General features: G+C 36.2%; 1 protein-coding gene across 1 annotated transcript; it reads right to left on the bottom strand.

Annotated features, from left to right (window-relative positions):
- Positions 1-17992: 17992 nt before the first annotated feature.
- Positions 17993-22959, bottom strand: LOC132564022 (uncharacterized). Its single transcript, XM_060228775.1, has 4 exons — positions 22657-22959; positions 20743-20782; positions 19627-19740; positions 17993-18692 (listed from the first exon to the last, which is right to left on the bottom strand). The coding sequence occupies exons 1-4, from the start codon at positions 22957-22959 to the stop codon at positions 18271-18273; spliced, it is 879 nt and encodes a 292-aa protein (XP_060084758.1). The 3' UTR covers positions 17993-18270.
- Positions 22960-24329: the final 1370 nt, after the last annotated feature.

Below are 24329 nucleotides of genomic sequence, written 5' to 3'. Positions count from 1 at the left end.
GTCGGTAGGCGTCGATTCCGTCGTCGGTCAGTCGGTCGGTAGGCGTCGGGTCTGTTGTCGGTCAGTCGGTCGGTCAGGCGTCGAGTCCGTCGTCGGTCAGTCGGTCGGTAGGCGTCGGTCAGTCCTTCGTCGTCGTCAGTCGGTCGGTAGGCGTCGGGTTCTTCATCGTTTGTCGGTCGATGGCGTCAGTCGGTCGGTCAGGGCTTCGAGTTCCGTCGTCGGTCAGTCGGTCGGTAGGCGTCGGGTCTGTGGTCGGTCAGTAGGCGTCGAGTCCGTCGTCGGTCGGTAGGCGTCGAGTACGTCGTCAGTCTGCAGAACTGTTGGTCAGTCGTCGGTACGTAGCTAGGGCACCGACTGACCCATTGTCCGTAGATCGGTATGTGTCTGTCGTGGGTAAGTCTGTCGGTAGGTGTCGTGTCAGTCCTCTGTATGGAAGTCTGTAGGTGTCGTGTCAGTTTTCGGTACGTATGTCGGAAGATGTCGTGTCTGACGTCGGTAAGTCAGTCGGTAGTGTTTCGTCTGACGTCGGTAAGTCGGTCGGTAGGTGTCGAGTCAGTTTCTGGAACATTGGTCGGTTGGTGTCACTTCAGTCGTCTTTAAAGTGGTGTTATGATCATCAGTATAATGTTGATGATAGTTTTGTCGTAGGATATTACTTGTTTTACCTTAATAAAGAATGACTGTCCTAGTCTTTCAAATAAATGATGGTAAGACTACATAATAGAATTTCTGAAATTGATCTGATGCTATAACAGAAATGTTACTCAAGTGGAAATTGATAGCGGGTGCATGCGTACTTACGGTAGTCTGTCTTGTGTCTGGCACTTGAAAAATTAACGCGTTTTAAATCAACATAACATACACACATTTCCATTCTTTTATTCCATAGATTTCAAAATACAATAAAAATCGAATAAAATCAAAGCAATTGACAATATATACTAACAATGATACTGGTGTTTTGGCAATCTTCTCTTTTTCTCTTCATTTTGATGAAAGAAGAATGGGCAGGGGTGGGGCTGGGGGAAAGTGATATTGTCAAAATAAAGATCCAACAAGAATGAAATATGTACATCTTCAGGCATTTTTACAATAAATAAAATGAGTAATTTTATATTGATTTAATGGATCAGAAGTCAATGATAATGCATTGATGAAAATTCTAAAACAAATTGTAGTTATATGGAATTATCTTTTTTAAGTTTCCATACAGATTACAATACATTAATAAAAATGTTAAATGTAAAATCTATTTAAGTGAATACAAACAGATGTACATGTTTCTTGGGGCAGTGGGGATATGCAGGCAAACTTACTCGGTCTTTCTTCCTGTTTTTTCAATCAGTTTCCTAGTTATATAATCTGTAATTCAAAAGAAAATGAAATAAAGATAATTTACTGTTACAGAGTAAAGTAACGGGTAGTAAGAGGCAACAACAGAAAATAATAGTGAAAGTAGAGTATCAAGTAGTAACAGTTGATAAAGAAATGTCACTGAAAATGCAGTAACAAATGGGAAATATATGAACTCAGCTGAAAGTGGAGTTACAAGTAGCTGCAGGTATAAAAGAGGAAAGTAACTGAAAGTGGAGTAACAAGTAGTTACATGCAATACAGGAAATTTATGAAGTTAAGGAACAGGTAGTAAAGACAAGAAAGGAAATTACCTGAAAATGGAGCAAGTAGTTAGAGGTAATAAAAAGGAAATAACTGAAAGCTAAGGAACAATTAGTAACATTCATTAAAGTGAAACACTGAAAGTAGAATAACAAGTAGTAACAGGCAACAAAGTAATGTGACTGACAAGTAAGTAATACCATGTGATCAATAAAAGTAACAGAAAGTAAGGTAACAAGTAGTAACAGGCAGTAAAGAAAAGTTACTAAAAGTTGCAAGTAGCAACAGGCAAAAGGGAATCAACTTAAAGTTGAGTAACAAGTATTAACCGTCAATAAAGGAAAGTAATACAAAAACTTCTGACGACAATAAATTAAAGCAATGTAACTGGAAATACTAACAAGCAGTAACAGGCAAGAAAGGAAAGTAATAATTGATATAGTAACAAAGAGTAACAATCAATGATAGGAGGAACTGAAAGACAAGTAACAAGTAGTGCCAGCCAAGAAAGAGAACTGAAAGAGGAGTATCAAGTAGTTACAGCAAAGTAACAAAATTAAGAAACATGCAGTACAGACAATAAAGAAAAGGCAATAAACGGAGAGTACCTAAAAGTATATTAACAAGTAGTAACAGCCGCGAAATGAGAAAAACCCTGAACGTTGAGTAACAAATAGAAACAGTCAATAAATGGGAGTAAAATGGAGCAACAAGTAGTAACAGTGATAAGGAAAGTTACTGAATGTATGGTAACACGTCTTTTCAGATTATGGAAGTTAATTAACTGGAAAGAGTGGCAAATACTTATATACAATAAAGGAAAGCAACTAAAGTAACAAGTAGTAACAAGCAATAATAGGAAGAACTGAAAATCAAGTAATTAGTAATAGCTGAAAATGGATTAACAAGTTGTAACAAGCAGAATTAGGGAAATAACAAAGTAAAGTAACAAGTAGTAACAAGCAACAAGAGGAAGAACTGAAAATCAAGTAACTAGTCGTACCTGAAAATAGATTTACAAGTAGTAACATGCAATACAGGGAAATAACAAAGTTAAGGAACAAGTAGCACATGCAATTAGGAAAGTAACTGAGTGTGGATCAACTAGTAGTAACAGGCAAAAAGGGTAAAATTTTCTATTGCAGAATTAAGAGAAAAACGAAACTGGAAAGAAGAACAATTATTAAAAGCCAATAATAGGAGCGCAACCGAAGGGGGAAAATAGTAGTAACAAGCAATATAGGAAAGTATCAGAAAGCTAAGTAACAGGAAGTAACGGGCAATAAAGGGAAGTGAATGAAAGTCAACGAGTAGCAACAAGCAATAATGGATTATACCTAAAAAAAATTAGAGTAACAAGTTCTTACAGTAATAAAGAGAAACAAAGTTACTGGAAAGAGTAACAAGCAGTAACAGGCGATAAAAGGAAGGTAACCAAGAGTAAAGTAGGTAGAAATGAGCAATAATAGGAACAACTGAAAGTTCAGTATCAAGTAGTGACAGGCAATATAGAGAAGAATCTGAAAGGGGAGTATCAAGAAGTAAAATGTGATACAGGAAAGTAACAAAGTTCACAAGTAGTACAGACAGTAAAGGAAATAAGATGAAAGCAGAGTTTTTACAGCAATAAAGAAATGCAAAGTGTAACAAGTAGTAACAGCCACTTAATGAAGGAACCACTGAAAATTGAGTAACAAGTAGTATCAGTCAATAAAAGGGAGTAACTGAAAGTGGAGCAACAAGTAGTAACATGATATACAAGAAAATAACAACGTTAACCAACAAGTAGTGACAGACAATCGGGAAAGTAACTGAAAGTAAAGTAACAAGTAGGAACAAGAACTAATAGGAAGAAATGAAAATCAAGTAACTAGTAGTAACTAAAAACGTAAGTTTGGTCAGATGTATTTGTACAATATTTAAAAAAAAACAAAGAGAAGTAACTCTGTTGCAACAAACTTATATATATTAACTGATGACGGCTGCAGCACTTACAAATACGGACACTTAATAACAAATATATTTGTAGTCCTATCATGCAAGGAATTTATTTCATAACAGTATTTCTTAAGTTCCTTTTTAGAAACATGACAAACTTCAATATTTATATTTATTGGGTAAGACAAGCAGTTATTTCTTAACCCTTTCTAAATAACGGATTCCTACTTTGATGAATTCCAATGAAAAAGATTACACAAAAAATACAGAACTTGGGCTACTTCATTATATACTTTGTAAAAATCATAAGCAAGGGAGTTAACACATTTTCATGTTTCTTAAAATCTTAAGATATAAAAATTAACACTTACTTCACTTAATCTCAGGGTGTTGATTTTCTGAAAAACATACTACTGAGTCCGTGACGTCTCTTCTGTCCCTAACCAGTTTTCCCAGGCCCGTTGAGCGTGCCCAAGGGTACCGCCGGCCAGAGACCCTGGATTCCTCGTGGGTTGTCGTCAGTTGTCTGCTCATCGCCCTCCATCATCAGCATCAAATCACCCTGTCCCGACGGTCCCTTTGTTCTGTATTAAAACAATGGAAATATTTTACAAGGGGAGACAACTAAAGATCCTTACCAAAACTATACATATATATAAGTATATATTACATGTAGATATATATATATATATCAAGATATAAAGATTGGATTCAGTATTGTGAAATATATTGAAATAACTTTTCAAACAACAAGTCAAATTTAATTTTAGTATTTTTTTTAGTAATGAAATTAACACTTACATATATTTAACACGTTAAAGCAATATAATAAAAATCAATAATCTCTAGAATTTTTCTTTTAATCAAACAAATAAAACAAATACAAGCATATTTCGACTTGGAATCAAGTCAATATTTAAAGACAAGAAAAAGTAAAATGTGTATAGATGTATTTATAAAAAAATTATTCAGTTGAATAATGATCGGTACGAGTTATTTCCCTTATTTTCACAACGTCAAAATGATACTTTTCAAACTCCAACTAACAAATGCAATCATATTATGAAACTTTAAATATGGTAAACATGGCAGTAGTTGCAAATACTGAACATTCCACCAGTTAATTAAAAAAACTAAACAAACAAACAAAAAACCAATCATTTCCCATTGCGTGTGTCTAAAATTTGCATTTTGATGCGATTAGAAAATGGAATTAATATTAACTATGCGACCTCTTACGTGTGAATGACTTTGATTGACGAAGGTTTTACAGATTGTACATATTTCTGTTTGTGGAACCTATTTCAATACTTTCAAAATGTAAAGAGCCTGTTTCCAGTAATGTTAATTCTCCATAGGAGCCTGCCCCCGTATAATTTCTTATCTAGCTTATCTACTGTTTTTTTCTTTTCCGAAAAATAATTTTACACCTTTCCGACACCCAAATTTCATAATTTCAGTGAAAATGTATTTTTATAAAGTTGTCAATTTCAGCATCAATGACATAAGTTCGTAAATAAAAGAAGGTTATCTCGAAATTGTAATTCGCAACATAGTATAAATTTCTTTTGATAAATATTTCCAAAACGTCGTATTTATTCATAAAACATAAAAAAGAAATATTTTCGGATGAAAATGCACTTGCAGAGACACAATTATGAAGAAAAATGCCATAAATTTGCAATTTTCTCCCGTTATATAGTTTTGGATGCAAATTTCCATCAGAAAATCGGATAGAGCTTTACTTGTTTCATATGTGTACCAAAAATCAGCTAATTCCATGTGGTGGAACGTTCTCATATCGCCGCCTGAATATGGTTGTAAATTGAAAGAAAAGGGGAAATGAGTAACAACCTTGTCTGAAATCCTATTATATAGCTTATTATATACAAACTTTTATATTGAATATCAGAGCGGATATTTTCATGACAGTTTTATGATGTGTAACGACTAAATAAATAGTATCGATATAAAGATTTACACTGAGGACACCCTGATACATGAATACTGTTCTATCTCAAGCTGTCCTCTTCTGGATTTTCTGATCGTGTGGCCTTGTACATTTATCCGTATCTTCTTGTCTTTGTCTATACGTTTACGAAATCATTCACTCGACGCTAGCTATTCTTGTCTCAATTTCCTTGTTTTATTGTCCCATCTCCAAAGCGTTGTGGCTCTGTCAGGGTTGGGACCCTGACTTGTCTCACTTTCTTTGTGCCTGCCGACCACGCCACATCGAATAGATAGATTATCCATATGAAATACTTTATTTTGTTCTAAGTAATCAATCAATTCTGTGCTTCTTGGAGGTATTGAATGTGATTTATTATGTTTTCTTGTTATTTTGTGTAATTAGTTGTTCGTTATTTATCACACATTTTTGCATAATTGTACCAAACTACTAAGTATTAGCTGTTTACAGCAATCATCGGTGGCTTGCTATTTTGTTACTTTATCGACACTTCATAAACCAATCGTTATTGTTTCAAGATGGAGGGTAAATGTGTTGGAGAAGAGTGTCAAGTATACTTCAAGAAACGTAGTGGCAATAAGAACAGAAGTGCACGCAATGTAAATAGTCCACAATATAAATGGCTCCTAGATACGCTGGTGCAACAAGGATTGATGTCAGCAAAGGAACAAGCATTTATTTGCCAGAAGTGCTACATGAAGTATCTTTGGAACAAAAATCAGCCTGAACCTGAACCCGAGCAGAACCAGGAAATAGAGGAAGAAGACGACTCCCCGTCCCATATCCTGCCGTTGCTGACCCTTCATGATCTTTTGAATGGATCATCTTCACACAAAAAATGCTCTCTCTGTCTTGTTACCTTTCCAAAAAATGGAACAATATCATCAGTCTTACCAAAACGTGCAAGACATCACCTGATCTATTCACACAAACTGTGGTGTCCCACCTCATCCCGCGTCTGCTCCATTCACCTTATTGGTAATGACTTAGATCCATTTACAGAGGTTGTCCTTGATGGTAGAAGTTCCTTGGAATCTCAGTTACCATAAAAATCGTCCGAAATCATTAATGACCTCCTAGAGGTGTCGCGCGTCCTTTCACAGAACCAGTCTGCGTTTACAATAAGCTTTTCTTCTCTTGATAACTCGGCATGCATGGCCTGGACAGGTTGGTCCATAGATCAGTTCCTCGAAATCCACTCGCACTGTTCCCCATATCTTTCATCTGGTATAAATACCAAGACTACACACGATGCTCTATTACTGTTCTGGGTAAAACTGAAAAACTGGAGTCAGTGTTCTTCTCTTTTTGGAATTTCCAAGTCAAGTGTGTCCAAAACTTTCCACTCCATAGTACAGGAATTAGACACATCGATAGTCCCACAATTTCTAGGTCCGGATCACTTGACAAGAGAACAATTGCTCGGGCACAATACTGTCTTTTCAGAAGCATTTTTTGGAGATAAAGCCACTGCCATATTAGATGGCACCTATATTTATATCCAGAAAAGCTCCGACCACAAGCTCCAGAGAATGTCCTACTGTGGCCAGAAGAAGAGAAACTATGTCAAATTCATGAGCATCGCCTTACCAGATGGCTACATTCTGGACACCGTAGGACCATTCACTGGCAGCGAAAATGATGCTACAATTACAAAAAAAGTCATGGACAAGCTAGTTACTTGGCTACAACCAGACGACAACGTTGTCGTTGACCGAGGTTTTAGAGATGTCCTACCAGTTCTTGAAGCCTCTGGCCTCAATGCTAGCATGTCGTCATACCTGAAACCCGGTCAAAGTCAACATTCTGACGTCCAAGCAAATCTTGACAGAACTATCACCAAATCGAGGTGGATTGTGGAATCCTATCATGGTCGTCTGAAACACTGGACGTTCTTCCGAACGCAATTGGTGTCTAACAGCTTTATCAATGTCATTGAGGCTTTGCTTCGAACCGTCACAGCCTGTCTGAATGGTATTAGAGGACGGATCTACCAGAGATCTCCAGAGAGAGATGTCAAAGATAGGCTTATGGCTGAACGTATGAAGGACCGTTTGACAACACCGAATGGTTTAGCTCAGAGAGTCAAGATAGATCCGGATCTATCTAGACGGGCAAGGTCCGAGTTTGTCAAGATGGATGCATCTTCCGTACTGTTTCCCCGTCTCGATCTTGATTACTTGAGAACCATTACGTGTGGAACATATCAGATATCTCTGGCTCCTGGTTACATCACCGAACATTTAAGTGATGACGGAGACTATGAGGTGTGGCTTTACCAGCACTCCCCAGACCTTCTCCGATGTCAAATGCATTCTCGACACAAAAGCCAAACGAAATATAACGTTTGGATACTGTTCACCGTTTCACCCGATGTTGAGGCCCCAATAAAGGACTACTACTGCCAGTGCCCAGTTGGAGAGAGAACGATGGGAATGTGTGCGCACATCTCCAGTATCTTGTACTACCTTGGGTATTACAGGACGCTTGAAAACCCTCGACCATTACAACCACAAGTAAAGAAATTCCGACAAAACTTGAAATAGTTTTCCATGTGGCAACGGAGTGCATATGTCGAAAGTATGTTTGGGGCTCGATATGAAAGATCCCCGTTACCATGTGACTAACCAAACTTATAAATATAGGTATTATACAATCGCCCGTAGCTATGAACACTCCCGTAAATGCGAAAACCAACCAAAATCATAAGGAACACGTTTTGTTTGTTGTTCTGTCTATTTGTCAGCCAATGTCTTCAACCACGGGGACTTGTGAAGTAGCCATCTTGGATTTTTTTTATGAAAAAGTGTTTCTCTCACTTTTTTCATATCTGTGTACATATTCTCAACATACCGAGCAAATACTCTCGTTTTTTTTGTTAATTATCTAAAGAAAGTCGAAAATCGGCAATTCAACCATAGGCTAATTCAACCCAACATTTGAAAATGTTCCACCACTTACATTTTGATGATTTTTCCTCTCATCAATAGCATATTACGTACTATTTAATAGGATAAAAATTGGTTTGCATCCAACGCCCATAAAAGGGTGCATTCTCTAAAAAACACAGCTTTTGTGTCTAAAATGTTATCATCGAAAATGGCATTTTTGAGATTGTTTCTTCCATAAAACAGCCAAATGGCGCGATGGAAACATGATTGTTTGTCATAATCATGCCACGAATGTATTCTTTACGGTGACTATCATTTGATTAGATTTTCATTAATATTTTACATAACATGCGCATTTTATCAACACTTAGACAGCTTCTGAAAGGTACAACTTTGAGGAGCCATAAAAAACAAACCAAGTGACCTAAATCTTTATACTTTATAGATTTGTGACCACAACGGCATGGGCAATGCACCACCAACAGGAAATTTGAATCAGAGAAGGGGCCGTTTTGGAAACCGGCCCTTTGCTGAAAATACGACGTTCACAACAACATTTATATCAATCTTTATAATAATTATATACGTAATAAATGTGTAAGTTGCTAAGAAGTAACAAATTTGACACAGACCTGATCCACAGAGGCAGCTCGTCCGGACATTGTTTCGCTAATGAAAAATGCGCCAATTTTTTTCACTGCAGCAAAGCGTGCAATTTTTATATGTATCTGATTGGCTGTCCCTTTGTACGAACGATTTCATTGGTCATTGTGATAAAATGACCAAGATATTCCTACTCGGTATTTAGATATATCATATACGTTTGTGTATATAACAAAGGAATGGACACAGTTTCAATTCTGGACACAATATAGTTCCTTATAATAAGCAATATATTTGGCTAAATATGCGATACCAATATAATCTATATATATGGTGAAAATAAAGAGACAGTTACAGAGTACATGTTTGTAACTAAAAGAACACAAAGACTTCAAATTGTAATCCGCACTTTATGTATTACATATATTTGTGTGAGAGTGTGCTTGGAGAAGTTATGAGTAGATGTCACCGATTTTCACTAATCGTCCCAGTTACATGTTATATGTATGGTATACACAATATGTCGACTGAAACATTTTAAAATCTAGTTTCAACCTCGTCGTGCTTCTTTTAAGTTGGTATGTCTGTAAAGAATCTGTCTACACATCTTTCCCAGTCCGTCAGTGAGTCTTGTTTGTACATAACAAAATACCTAGGATTTATCAATCTACATTGTAGATTAATAATTTGAATAAGTCATTATAAAGCATACTGCACTGTTGTCAGATTGGTATAATAACAGATCCCCACCCCAACCCTAACCCCTGCCCCATCCCTCTCCTCACTCCTCCTATGACACTTAGCTAATCATTATAGATTAAATTATCATGTATAATAAGCCACTAGTCACTGTTTGGTTAGATATGTTTTTTTATGACGCATTATTTTACATTAAATAGATACATGTATATTCTATAATGTTGTTGGGTATCTTTAACATTACGATTTCTGTGTGTTCATGATATATAAATACGATAGGATATGGAAAGGATATATATATCTAATATATTTAAATGTTGGAATTCTATGTGATTGTAGTTTGATTGAATCATTCTTAACAAAAACCGTTTTCATTTTCTAGTTTTCCAAAAGGTTTTCAGACGACCTTTCCAGTAGATGGCATTCAATGACGATTTACACGTATCGAGAAATAACTTCAAGTTTGTCGACTAATACATTTAAATCAGTGATATAAGACTCCGATTTGAGCAAGAGACTTGTAACAAATATCCTCGAAATGTTGTATGCATTCCCAAGTACATGTGGCGTTTTATAGCTACTGTAACTGGTATAAAAATACCAACAGTTGTTTTACTATTATTTTGAATACTTTGAAATTATATTATTTTGGTATTTCAACAAATAAGCAGCGGATGAATCTGCTTACCAAATCATTATAGAATCAATAAATGAGAACCAAAGTACAGAACCTTTGGGAATGCTGATATAATCTGGCTTATAATGCGTATTGCTGGAGTGACTATTTTCATCACGGAATTTCTTTGATTCAATAGCCACACAACTGTCAATTTAGAGAGCGTGCCAGCAGAAAGCTTCAGATGAAATGTATCTCCAACTGATATTCTCTTTCTCCTCCTTCACTCCCTTGTTCCCATCATTCTTCCTCCCTTTTCTCGTTGTTTGGTTCGATTGTACCGGTAACGATTTATACTTAGCTCCAAAATACAACGTCTCTGCCGCCGATACAATTTGCATACATCACGTCGTACGAATCATGCTTTACTCAGAACACCTGCCAGAATTCAGCACGTGCACAGTAACACACCTGTCAAACTTGTCCAATATCAATCACGTGCTTCTCAGCAGAAACGTACGCGTGTTACTTACGTCTCTGTTCTCAACAAAGCGCACTGGATGTAATAATAACTCGTGAATAACATAGCTGAGCATAAAACCATGGAAAAATGGATTTCTAATGCGGTATCACTTTCCGTCCCTCCATCCGGCTGTCCCATTTCTAGAACAGGTCTTGCTTTCAGTGCAACAACGGAGGTGGGGGCATCAATCGTGCCCTGATATTCCATATCCAAATCTATCGGATCTACAGTGGTGATAAGGACCGTGAAAGTCCGGTCATTTTTGGCAAGAGGCTCTGAATGTCAATGTTCATGAAGGAGAAGTATGACTCTAAAAACGGAAATTTCCTCAGAGTACGTAGATAAAGGGAACTGGGGTCATAATCACTTGATAATATTTTTAAATACATTGCAATTACGATATTAGGAACTACAGAGAAAAGAACAGGAGTATGTTATAAGGTTATATGCACGTGACGATGAAAAGATGATGATATCGAACTGCTAATACCCAGTATGAACGTAAAAAAACATAGTAACACAATAACAGGTATGGCTGCGAGAAAGCAGAAAAGAAGATTTGAAAATTGTATTGTGAAGACGTGTACATGCAAAATAAACCGAAACATGTACTTATTGAAATAACATCAGCCATGGATAGTACTGGGAATTATAACCAAAAGGATAGGAAGGGGACAAATATAAGTTGAAGAGAGGCGTTATTGGGTGTCTGGAGGGGAAAAATTGACAGGGGTGTATTTATTAAAGTAATCATTATTTTAACAAGGACAAATGTAAATATGATTTTTTAAAAATTCACCAATAAAACTTGCGTAAGAGTGTGATAATATTAGACTCTCGTGCCAATTCTATAAATCCGACAAATTCCTGGATATAAACTCATGTAAATATTTGGATGTAATTGAAATCTAGAAGGAATATCAGCACATAATTTAGATAGATACCACGAGAGCCCACTTATTTAGCTTTCCGTTTTGCCATCAGTAGTTCTTGTTAATTTCATACCAGACTTTTGCCGAGAAAAATGATATGACGGCAGGTTAGGACCATCTCGCTCTCTCGCACAGAGCCCGAGGCAAGGTCGTAATATCGCTCCCTCACCTCCCGTCATCACCCCTCTCCATTGTTTTTACCCGATGTTGGTCAGAAGCATCCTTGGGGAAAATTGTCGAAATTTCAGCTGACGCATTTGTTTGGTGAAGGGACTCAGTTTGTATAGCAGGCGGGTTTCGGGTTCATGGAGCCATGGAGAGGTGGGGGAGGGGAAGGGAGGTGGTAGGGGGCAAATAGGTGAAATATAGCAAATTCTTTGAAATCCTTCTTCTGTTGGAATGTCAGGTTTCTGTCCAAATTTGGTCTGGATCATCACTGAGTGAGAGACATATAAATATTTTAACTAGCACCCAGAGAACATCTCCACTCTAACTTTTTATCATGGCACGCAGAGTTACTCTATGCTATTCTATTGAAAAGTATCCCTGTTTATTCATTTCGAAGTAAGACATGTTTGGCGGTATCATCTAGCGGCTTCATGTCGAGAGGGATTTAATCAAGCTTTACGCGGGTGTAGAGGACCATTTTAACTTGAATGACGTCAAGTTGCAAGGTCCTTAGATTAAGGCCACCTTTGTGATTTTTTTCATTCATAGATAGCAACAGACCTGCATCCCCAATGAATATGTATACATGTCGCTGTGTAGATCGATATTCAAAGGCCTGTTATCACAAATATTTCTTTGTATGAAATACAGCCGGACGTGTTTTGTCCTCGTTTGTTTCCCTGTTGGTTCCGTTATTGTATACTTTCTTCTCATTTGAGAACGTGACATCAAAACTATTTCTGTGAACTTCGACACTAGTTTAGGAGCTGACAGCACCCTTGAAAAAAAACACAGGAAGAGCTACAGACCAACTGGCAGATTTCAAGAAATTGGTGACGGTGCTTGGATTGACCTAGATTTACATGGCGGATATCGTCGATAAAGTAAAAAAAAAAAAAAAAACACTTGCTCTCCGTAACACATTGTCGTTTTCTCCTTGTATTTTTCAGTAGTGGTCGCGTTCTTGGGTGTCCGTCGGCGGTTGTCTTTACGTGATCTGTCTAAAATCAAAGGGGCGCAACTAGGAACCCGGGTGGACCTTCAAGTGAACACCAACAAAGATCCATCCAGTAACAGCGATTACAAAAAATAAAGCTATAAGAAGTAAAACATTCGATAAAGGTGTCTAAAAAGGTCGTCACAACACGATGCCCGAATGTATCATGAATGCGTCCATAGATATTTAACCTTAGACACGCAAATAGCGGGTATGTCATGAAGTGAGAACACTGAGAGAGAGAGAAAATATGACCTTATGAGAAGTTTTTTGGTGGATGAAACCAAATTAATTAAAAGTGCCTGAGATATCGAAATAAGTCACTTTCATGATGGGGAGAAAATGAACTCCTCACAAAACCCAACTATTCTCATAACGTTGGTTTTATGACGAGTGATGCCAGCCAACAAACCTGGTTTTGCGATCTCTCTCTCTCTCTCTCTCTCTCTCTCTCTCTCCTACCTCTCTCTCTCTCTCTCTCTCTCTCTCTCTCTCTCTCTCTCTCTCTCTCTCTCTCTCTCTCTCTCTCTCTCTCTCTCTCTCTCTCTCTCTCTCTCTCTCTCTCTCTCTCTCTCTCTCTCTCTCTCTCTCTCTCTCTCTCTCTCTCTCTCTCTCTCTCTCTCTCTCTCAACTTGTTTATAATTATTTTATTATTATTTTATCCTATTGCCACTTTGTAAATATATATGTGTATTAATAGCTACTTATTGCTACTTATGTGAAATGAATACGCTTAAATCAAATCAAACAGTAAGTTGCAGCAAAAGGACCAGTTTAAGGACTGAGATGAAAAGGAAGCAGGTTCTACACTAGGTAAATTCCTATATGTTGATAGTATTTGGAAGTCAGAATTACTTAATGATTAATCCCTAATGCTAATCTAACCCTAATCTTTGGCCCGGCCTTATCACGTTTGCTCTTTTTTGAATAGCCACCGAGGGATATTTATCGTGTGAACTGGACATTCTGACAAGGGTCACCATTTTAAGCCCCATCCGACGTACTGTGGGTTAATGGTTAGATGTTGATAGGGTGCTAGTGGTGATATGTGTTTGGTGTCCATGCTTGTGTAATTCTTTTCATTTCTATCTGCCACTCTTTATACTGTTCGCTTTTTCATTGTCTATACTTTCTGTAATCTGTACTGTTCGCTTTCTTCATGAAGCTGTTCACTTTCCGACGTTTCGTTGATTATATGGTGTGATGGTGAAGTTAGTGTGGGGAGCAGTCGGAGGTGTTAGTAGGAGTTTACTCAGTGGTTAATGAAATATATATAGACTCGTTACGATGTAGCTTATTGACGCAATGAGTGTTATGGGATAATTTTAAAATTCTTCAATATATCCAAAATATTAGAGCAATAAACACAGAGAGCTACAATGAATCTTAATTAGCTGTGTGAATAGGGTTGTTTTCAATTTTAACACTGACGATCACGTTTGGCACTAAGTGAAAGTTAACAGTTAACTGACTTGAGCAAAGGCTAAAGGCTGTCTGAATGTAGAACTGTAAAAAATGTCGCACTGAAAATACCGACAACTGACAATATAAAACGACTTCATCACAACATAGGGATGTTATTGGGAAGTATCATAGTCATCGTACGTAATGATCTTATTTGGAAAACTCTTGTTTTGCGATCTGAAGCTGGACGTGTTTGATGCTCGTTAGTTTTCCCATTGGTTCCGTTGTTGTCGTCATTGTTCATAATTTGCGTAACGTGTTTAGAGGATAAGTTTAAATGGTAGTCCATTTCTTCAGATTTTATGAGAAAAAACTCGATTCAATGAGTTTTATTTTAATGCACAATAGACACATCAAACACATGTCACCACATTACTCTTACTTCCTCTGTCACATAGATACATACTTATGAAATACTTATCAAGATTTTAACAAATTTTAAGGAATTAAACATTCTCTTTGTTTCGATTTCTACTAAGACTTATATTAGAATAAACAAATAAAAAACATACCTCACCATTTTTTTTCTAAACATATGATCGATTTTACCGCTGGCAGTTTCGTGAAATGGCATTGTAGTTTATGGACAGTCACAAAAAACATCCTTCTATAGTATAAAGTTTTCGGTAAGAGCTAAACCAAGCGACACGACAGATGCGCCGCCATTTAAAAAAGTTGACAAACTTTTGGCACGATGCTGTTAATTATTATAATGAACTATAATGACGATGACGGATCCCATATACTATATAGAACAAATCTGAAATTCTGAATAACTTTTAACTGAGCATTTGAATTGTAAAAGTCTTTATTGTCTTAGTAATAAGAACAACACAAATGACGACAAGGATTTCAGCGAGGAAATGCTTTTCACCAAGTGAAGTAACTCGTAAATATGTCAAACCCTAGAGGGACGTTACTCTGTTAATATAGACTTAGAATTCTAAGCCGTGCTGTTATCTACCTTTTTTAGGCTGAACGTACTCAGTACGCACAGCCTATTGCGAATGCCTTCAGTCAAAATTTACCGATCCTGGCCTTCTCATTGGCTGAAATATCGAAAAGAGTTAGAGCCCTCTAGCGGCAATTTTCTGCGGAAATAATGCCGCGATCTTTTAAATCCCTATTTTAAAAGCATCCACAACTTTATTTTTAATAACAATACGATTACCATATATTTAAAAAAGAAGCACAGTGTGGTTGAACTATTGATAAATTCTGAACAATATATTTTACGGAATTTGCTCACGGACATAACCTGTTGAAGAAGATCGAGCTGACGTGATTCTTATCGCCTGCTGTGAATATTCCTAGAAAGCAACCATATTAACCGTAAGCAGAGATACGTCTCTGCCGTAAGTAAGCAAAAAAAAATGTTTTCTTGTATCTTCAAAGTTTATTGTAACTGCGTGACTTGATTTACAGTGTATTTACTGTATGGCGGCTTATGGATCCTTCTCGACATGACGTAAGTGTACAGAACACTGTACGTGCGAGTTGGCGCCATGATAAGAAGCTAGTTTGGGGGGGGGGGCTTGGTGTAAATTATTAACTAACAGTACTTATAAACAAACAAAACTTACAAACAGAACAAGAATTTTGCTTTAATCATTTTACCTCATTAGACGTCACAAAATTGGACTGTTCGTCCCACGCGCATACCCGCCGATATGACACTTTTTCAGGTTTTTCACACCCACCGCCATGACACTTTTTTTCAAGCTTTTGTAGATAAAAAGTTTGCGATTCGTAGGCAAGGTACAATTGGTGCTCATGATTTATGAAAAACATATTTTTAATACTGTACTGATCATGATGTTAACTTTGTTATAACTTATATCTTTTGTCTTTTAGTTTTATTTGATGAAAGTTGATTGTGCTGATTTCTCTATGTGTGTTAATGTGTATCAAAGTTCCTTGAAATGAAAATATTCCTTCAAACAAAACGGGTATAAAAAACCAAGATATTAATGTCTATGATTATCAATTAACTAGAACGAAAATATTTCCATAACATCTTTATTCATTTTGCGTGTCATGGTGACAATATCTAATGCATTGGAGTTGTGAAATAGTAGTAGCTATAGTAAAAATATTGTAAATTTTGTATATATATGGAAGTCTAGTTTAATCTCATAGAACTATAGATATATTTACTGGAATAAAAATATAATCATGATACTTCAAGGGAGATAGGCATGTAAATACATTTAATGTAATTACACTTTAATCTATACGGCTGTGTACATCTTATCTACTTTCCTCAACTACAAATTTAATTACAATAAGTAAGGACTATTACTTTGCAATACATTTAAAATAGAGAAATAGGTATAAAGTCCTTTCGATTTGTCTAAATCCTCATATTGATAGGACAGTAATTGCAACATCTTGGGGATTTCAAAGGTTTTATTTAGTCAACTTCATCATAGAGCTATTTATCATTTGGCTTGTTGGTGATGAATATATGGTTGTGTTTATTTTGTTATTTTATTTTTTTACCTATTTTGATTTGTTCACATTATTGTCGTCAAATTTGAAATAAGAATTAAAGAAGATATAAAATCGCTTAAAATTAAGGAAAATAGCCTCTGGTTCTCTTATGTTAGTAATTTTTGCATTCCAAAGTGTAGGAGCATGGGGAAAGTAATATAGCTTAGCGGTTATTTGTGAACATTTTTCAATACGTTTAGCCTCTCAGTACTTTCAGTACTTTGATTTTCATTAATTTTATCAATTTATATGAATCTCTGTAAAGCCCGATTCCCATATCTTTCACACGAACACTTTAACAATTTTTAGGAGATTTTATGTGTATTTCTTTTAAAAAACCAAGATGATGATATGTGACATGGGATTAATCGGAGTCAAACAGAACACAAACGATTTTAAATCATGTATCATTATTTATTCCTTGACCACAACAAATGAATACTGTAACAATTGCTTATACGTGCTAGCTAACATCGTATCACTTTGGAATTTTGTGCTATTTTTCTTGGATAATCTCTCAATCGAAATGCCTGGTTGAAGTGCCAGATGGACATTTTGGTATCCAGATGTACCACAAGCGTCATATAATTGGGATATCTGAAAATGAAAACAATCGTATTCAGTCGTTATTTCTGTTATTAATGGATGTCAAAAGTTTGACAAAGTCGAGCTGTATATTGGACTATGCTTCTTGATTGATTTTTACATTTTCTAACAAAAAAAGAAGATCACATTCATTTCCATTTTGATTTTCATGCATCACGTGACACCCTACGGTTACGTCCGATTTCAAATCTTTGGCGTCAAATTGGTAACTGAGAATATAAAATCATTTATACGGCAATAGTTTCACGTGATGCATGAAAATATAATAAATGGAAATAAGAAAGAAATGCGTCAGTTCAATACTTTTACTGGCACGTTTCCTGCACACTTCGATCAATACATGTGCCGGCATGCACGTTTCCTGCACACTTCGATCAATACATGTGCCGGCATGCACGTTTCCTGCACACTTCGATCAATACATGTGCCGGCATGCACGTTTCCTGCACACTTCGATCAATACATGTGCCGGAATGCACGTTTCCTGCACACTTCGATCAATACATGTGCTGGCATGCACGTTTCCTGCACACTTCGATCAATACATGTGCCGGCATGCACGTTTCCTGCACACTTCGATCAATACAGGTGCCATTTTAATGTCTTGATAAGTTGTAACAAGACACAAGTAAAATGACGGATCTGATGTCTTTAGGGACTTCCATTTCAATATATATATATTGAACCTCAAGTGGAAGTAAAACTTCCAAGAAAATGTTATTTCTTTGACACTATCAAAACATAGTTAATATCACAGTTTGAAGATTCCAAAATAGTTTGCGTAAGGAAACTTATATATGAGAGGGGGTTCATCAAGTTCCGAGGTTAGCTGGTCTCCTTTTTGTAGAAAGAGGGCACCACACAAGAAACTGGTGTAAAGTCTGTCTGTCTCGTCAGCCGGGTTGCCGCCATACTTTCGTATCATTTGGATGCTGGGGCCTGTGTTTTTCAGGTTCTTATTTCCTTTCTGTATAGTATGATAAAATCCTTGATGTTTATTGGGCTGGTTCTGACTCATTTTGCTGAATTCCACAGATATTGTGGAGTAAATGAAGTACATTCCCCTTTCCGACACCTGTATCATTCTCTTATCTACCACTTCTACTCCGTCAGATACAAATGACGTCACGAAACTGGAATTGGATCTCCATCTTACCGTCGTCAGGTCAGTTTCTAAAACAAATACATAACTACCATCAGTGATTGGTGTTGTGTAAATAATGTGCGTGAAAGATAATTTAGAACAGATGTTGTTCTACACTCATTTTACTTATCTTTCAATATTCAGTACACATTTAGCAAAGGATATTTATTTTTTAATGACTTAAGTCTCACATGAAAGAAAATTTAACAACGAGCGATTTTGAGCAGGGCACACAATTCTAACACAAACGCTAATCAAACATAGACAACATTTCTTACACGTATTTATGTATAATATACTTCAATATGTACCATGTACCTGTGATACCCCCTCCCCCCTCCGATATCTAGTGTTTATGTATAATATACTACATTCTGTACCATGTACCTGTGATACCCCCTCCGATATCTAGTGTTTATGTATAATATACTACTTTCTGTATCATGTACCTGTGATACCCCCTCCCCCATCCGATATCTAGTATTTATGTATAATATACTACTTTCTGTATCATGTACCTGTGATACCCCCTCCCCCATCCGATATCTAGTGTTTATGTATAATATACTACATTTTTACCATGTACCTGTGATACCCCCTCCCTCCTCCGATATCTAGTATTTATGTATAATATACTACATTCTGTACCATGTACCTGTGATACCCCCTCCCCCCTCCGATATCTAGTATTTATGTATAATACACTACATTCTGTACCATGTACCTGTGATACCCCCGATATCTAGTATTTATGTATAATACACTACATTCTGTACCATGTACCTGTGATACCCACGATGTCTAGTATTTATGTATAATACACTACATTCTGTACCATGTACCTGTGATACCCCCTCCGATATCTAGTATTTATGTATAATATACTACATTCTGTACCATGTACCTGAGATACCCCCGATATCTAGTATTTATGTATAATACACTACATTCTGTACCATGTACCTGTGATACCCCCGATATCCAGATGTAGATGTGCCGCTGAGCGACGTTCTTTCCACCACTTCAGTTCCTTGGCGTTCACAACTGTATCGTGACGTGGCGTGTACTGCTTTACATCTGTAAATGAGATATTTTACTTACTTTTATTTCTTACTTGCTATAGCATATCAGAAATGTATTTAACATAAAAAATTGGTTCTTTTGACGAGTACTAGAAGGACGTTACTCCAGTATTAAAGGTATGCTGTACTGCTGTATTAACACTGTACTGTATAATAAAGATAGTCGCCATTCTCTGGTGTGAATTTCGTACAATTCTTATCGTTAATTTCTATTTTGTATTGGATTTCTAATTTTTAGTCATAAATATCTATGTAATGATTATCTATGAAACAGTTGTTACAAGGTTGAATCCACAACTTCAGAAGTTAAAACGCCAATGCTGAATTCGATGTTTTTAATTTTTTAATATGATTGTGAATCTCTCTTCCGGCTTTTCGATAAGAACTTGAATTTCAAAATCAGAAACAAATGTCTCAGAAAAGTGTTTCCCCCTTTTTCTGTTACCACGGAGTCCTTTTTGCGTATGTGTGTGTGTTTTACTAAATGTATAACATAACATAGTACAGTAATTTGTAATACGAATAATTAAAGTACTAGCATACAGCCCTGACTATTACATAGTATTGATACTGCAGTACCGTGTTATAATATCTGATATAACTTGAACCGTTTTGCTGGTCTATATAACTTATTTTAAACACACAGAGAGAGAGACAGAGAGACAGACAGACAGACAGAGAGTGAGAAACAGACAAACAGAGGGGACGGGCTTCCGTATTCAAGCGTAATGTGTATATCTATTTGCAGTATGATAATAGCCCACAGTGCAGTGTATATTTACACGTTACCTAAAGTACATACCAGCTGGTTGTTTACGGGAATGACATAAGCTTATACAGTAGTATAAAATAGATATGACGAAGCAGTGTTTACGTAATTCTGTGAAACTATGCATGGGGAAATGGAAAAAAGAGTCTAATTACTAATATTTAGTGACACTAATTAATCACCCCAATCAATTTCAAATGCACGTTAATTTGATTAGTATTTACTTACCAGAAAATTCAAATCTGAATCGTCTCTCTTCTTTCAGCATCTGAAACATAGGACGTTTGATTTGTATGTAGACATGGATATAGCGTAAGAAAGCAAATTCCCGATTGCTGGTCGGGTGGCGCAGTGGTAATGCTGATATTAAGTGAATGCTTGAGATTGTATCTTTTCTACATCAGGGACGCGTTGATAACCCTAATTAATAGAATCGAAAGTCTTTTCTTTTGAAACCTACAATTTACACAAGCAGATGATGGTGTCACCTGTTTAATATGCACATGTGGCATCACCGTAATTTATATTATTATTTACGAAACGAATTTCAAAACAAATGGTAAAACCGTTCTCTGAACGCCCCTTTTTATGTAGAATCGTTAAATTCCTACAGGTCTTTTTCATTAAACTGAGTTCTATACGGGCTGTTTGTAAATATCAAACTACTTCGCGTTACATGTATGAATAATAAATAATGTATGAAGTGAAAATATTAAAGTGGAGCTTGCAGTGTTTTCTTAAATATGTACTTCATGTGTTGTGTTCCCAGTTTGCCAATACCAATTATCTGGTATTTTATTTTAAGGGATTAAAGTCAGTTTCTAAATTACGGGTTACCTGTAGAATGTCTGTATACCTGTGGGAGATACTTTGTTTGTGTGTTACAGGTCCGTGCTGTTATGGTGTTGGTTTATCGTTTTGTCATTTGACAAGCCTCCATTACAGAAGGTGCCTGTACGTGTCACTGACTACAAGAAAAACATGTCTGTGCAACACCGGGAAATATCAGATTATCGATAATAAGCGCCACATTTAAATGCCAATTGTTATCTTGTATTAGCCTGTTTAAGCTTCAAAAACATCGACAAACAATGAAGCACACGGGAAATATAAAGTTTTCCGAAAAGATTTAAACATATTATACGAGAAGTCATTTTGCTTAATAATGAAGTAAGCAAGTTTTATATGTTATATAGTTGTCATAAAATTCTTAAATGTGAGGACTACATTTTAATATCTCCGACTGCCAAATATCATTTTAAAAAGTTATAAAGACGGAAAAAAATGATAATAGATTGCCAATATATATATACTCTTCATAACAATAAAATGACATGTTACTAAAAATAAAACAAAACGAAAGTAAAAAAAAAAAAAACAACAACACATCCCATTGTCCTTTTTTCTATTGTTCTTTTGTATATTGTGTAATTACAAGACACATAGTAGATCTACAATTCCGACAGAGGCTTCACATTTGTCACCTCTTACAATTTGAATAATTAACCCGGACCTAAGGGAGGAAACTTAACACTTTAACAATTTCCACGAATATGTAAATAAAACTGATATATCGCTGAGTCACCAGGTTATTGATAGCTTTGTAAATCCTCACTGTATGTTTTATGAAATTTTAACAATTGTCGCTGTGATACAGTTATTTTGTTCCCCGTAATGATGATCTGAATTTGTAGAAAAAACATAAATGGATTTCATAGTATTTGTTCCTGGTTTCGGTTTCAACTTCAATGCATTCACGCATACACTTGTGGCAAACGTTAAGCGATAACGAAACGATTGTTGGTCACCGACAATGTATATTATATAGGTCAAGAGGAATGTTTCAAAATGCAAAATATGTGTACTGCAAAATTTGTATATTTGATTTGCATATATATATATACTAAAACGAGGTCGTAAACTTGAAATCATACAGACGTACAATTACTAGTAAAACAAGAAGGTAATTGTTTACTGAAAGGCTTACAGTTTCAATGATCCGCCAGACAACTGGGTCATTTATCTTACTGAATACTCGGGCTCTAAAGGGAGAGATATACTAGCATTTACGGGTTACATGTAGTGAACAAGCCATGTTACACCTGATATAGGTAGCCTAAATACATCATTACGATTACTTACAATATTCACAGCCCGTAGTATGTCGGTGTTGTTGTAACAACACAGATACTTCCCGGTCTGTGTCTGTACTTTGTAGTCCGACAATGCGGTTTCCTCCTGACAGGGAACACACAGGTCCTGAGACAGTTCAAGGCTATCGGGATCAGCAACGGGTTTGAATTGGTTGTAGAGATGAAGAGCCAGTAGACTTGTCAGGGCCAGACCATTCAATATTAACGTGATGAAAAACGACTTCTTCCATACCTTGTCACAGGTATTGACCCGGGTGACATCCATATCGGTGTATTCATTCTCCGTCGCCATTTCTCTCTATACTACAAAACTGTATGTACTTTCGCTTTGGATAGGGTTTACCAGGAAGGTTTGGGTTTTCTAAAATGGTGATAAATACATGTTGTTAAAGTATTTATATATCTGACTCATCACGAAACAATTTATGATAAAAGGAAATTCAGGCTTTTTTTTTAAAATTTTATAAAAAAAAATCATATTTTGAAAATAACCGATTTCAGGGGGGAGTTTGAATGGATTTTATAAAAAAAAAAAACAATGTTCAATACACTATAACAGTTTATATATGTTTTTAAGTATCAATGGATTTTGACGGGTTTTTTCTCAACGTTTTGAATTTTTGTGCTGATGTTTCACGATATTTGATATACTAAATGGAAATTTGGAAGTTATTCATTTTTACTCAATACTCTATTATATATCTTACTAGGTTCTATATATATATAGAATCTAGTAAGTAATATCGGCGGTATGGTCCAATATTGGTACTGGATCCTAACAAACAACTGTTCGTTGGATGCATATTACTGGAATAGATATATGATCAATGAAGTAATAACGACAGTCAGACGAGTTATTTGTCAAATATTCGAGACAATCTGCCCCTATATCAAGACACAAATATTGCATACATCACATACATAGAACATATAATAAATACAAAGTTATAAATCTAAATCGAGAGCGGCGGTTTAAATGTAGATGTCTCGATAATCTTAGTTGAATACATAAACATAAATTGTTAACGAAGACGGATAATGAGGACATTTTGAGATTTCGGCATATAATTAGACATATATATGAGGGCTGATTGATAAGCTTTGAGCCTTGTATTGAAGAAGTAAGGCAGGTATGTCCTTTTTCAGCTGTACTATTCCCTGGCTAGTTAAGGCTCTGACTCTGACTGGTGTCATTTTTCAGTTTATGTCGATGAGGTAGCAACAAGAAAAGTTACTTTTGTGTTATAGACAAATCGCTGAAAGAACAATGATTCAATATTTGCATGAGAAAGGTCAAGCACCTAAGGATATATGTACTGATATGGTAGCAACACTACAGTGCTACAGTGAAAATGTAATTGTTGGCATTTAAGCGTGGCGGTGAGAGCCTTGGGGATGACGCCCGTCCTGGAAGGCCTGTCACTTTTTCAAGTCCAGAAATGTTCGATTAAGTCAATGGTATTGTTATTGCTGACAGGCGAGTTATAGAGAGATATATAGCCAGTCACAGGTGTGATTTCAGAGAAAAGAGAACATTTCATTCGTACGGAAGATCTTGAAATGAGAAAGCTCTCGACCCGTTGGGTACCAATACTTCTGACAGCTGATCAGAAGTACACAAAGCGGACTTTGTCGCGTGCTAACCTGGACCCTTAAGAGGCA

Source organism: Ylistrum balloti, unplaced genomic scaffold (genome assembly GCF_031769215.1).
Source record: "Ylistrum balloti isolate Yb309-2 unplaced genomic scaffold, AGI_CSIRO_Ybal_v1 Utg371982, whole genome shotgun sequence".
Lineage (NCBI taxonomy): Eukaryota > Metazoa > Mollusca > Bivalvia > Pectinida > Pectinidae > Ylistrum > Ylistrum balloti.
The sequence above is the reverse complement of the archived record's forward strand: the minus strand, read 5'-3'. Positions and strand labels throughout refer to the sequence as shown.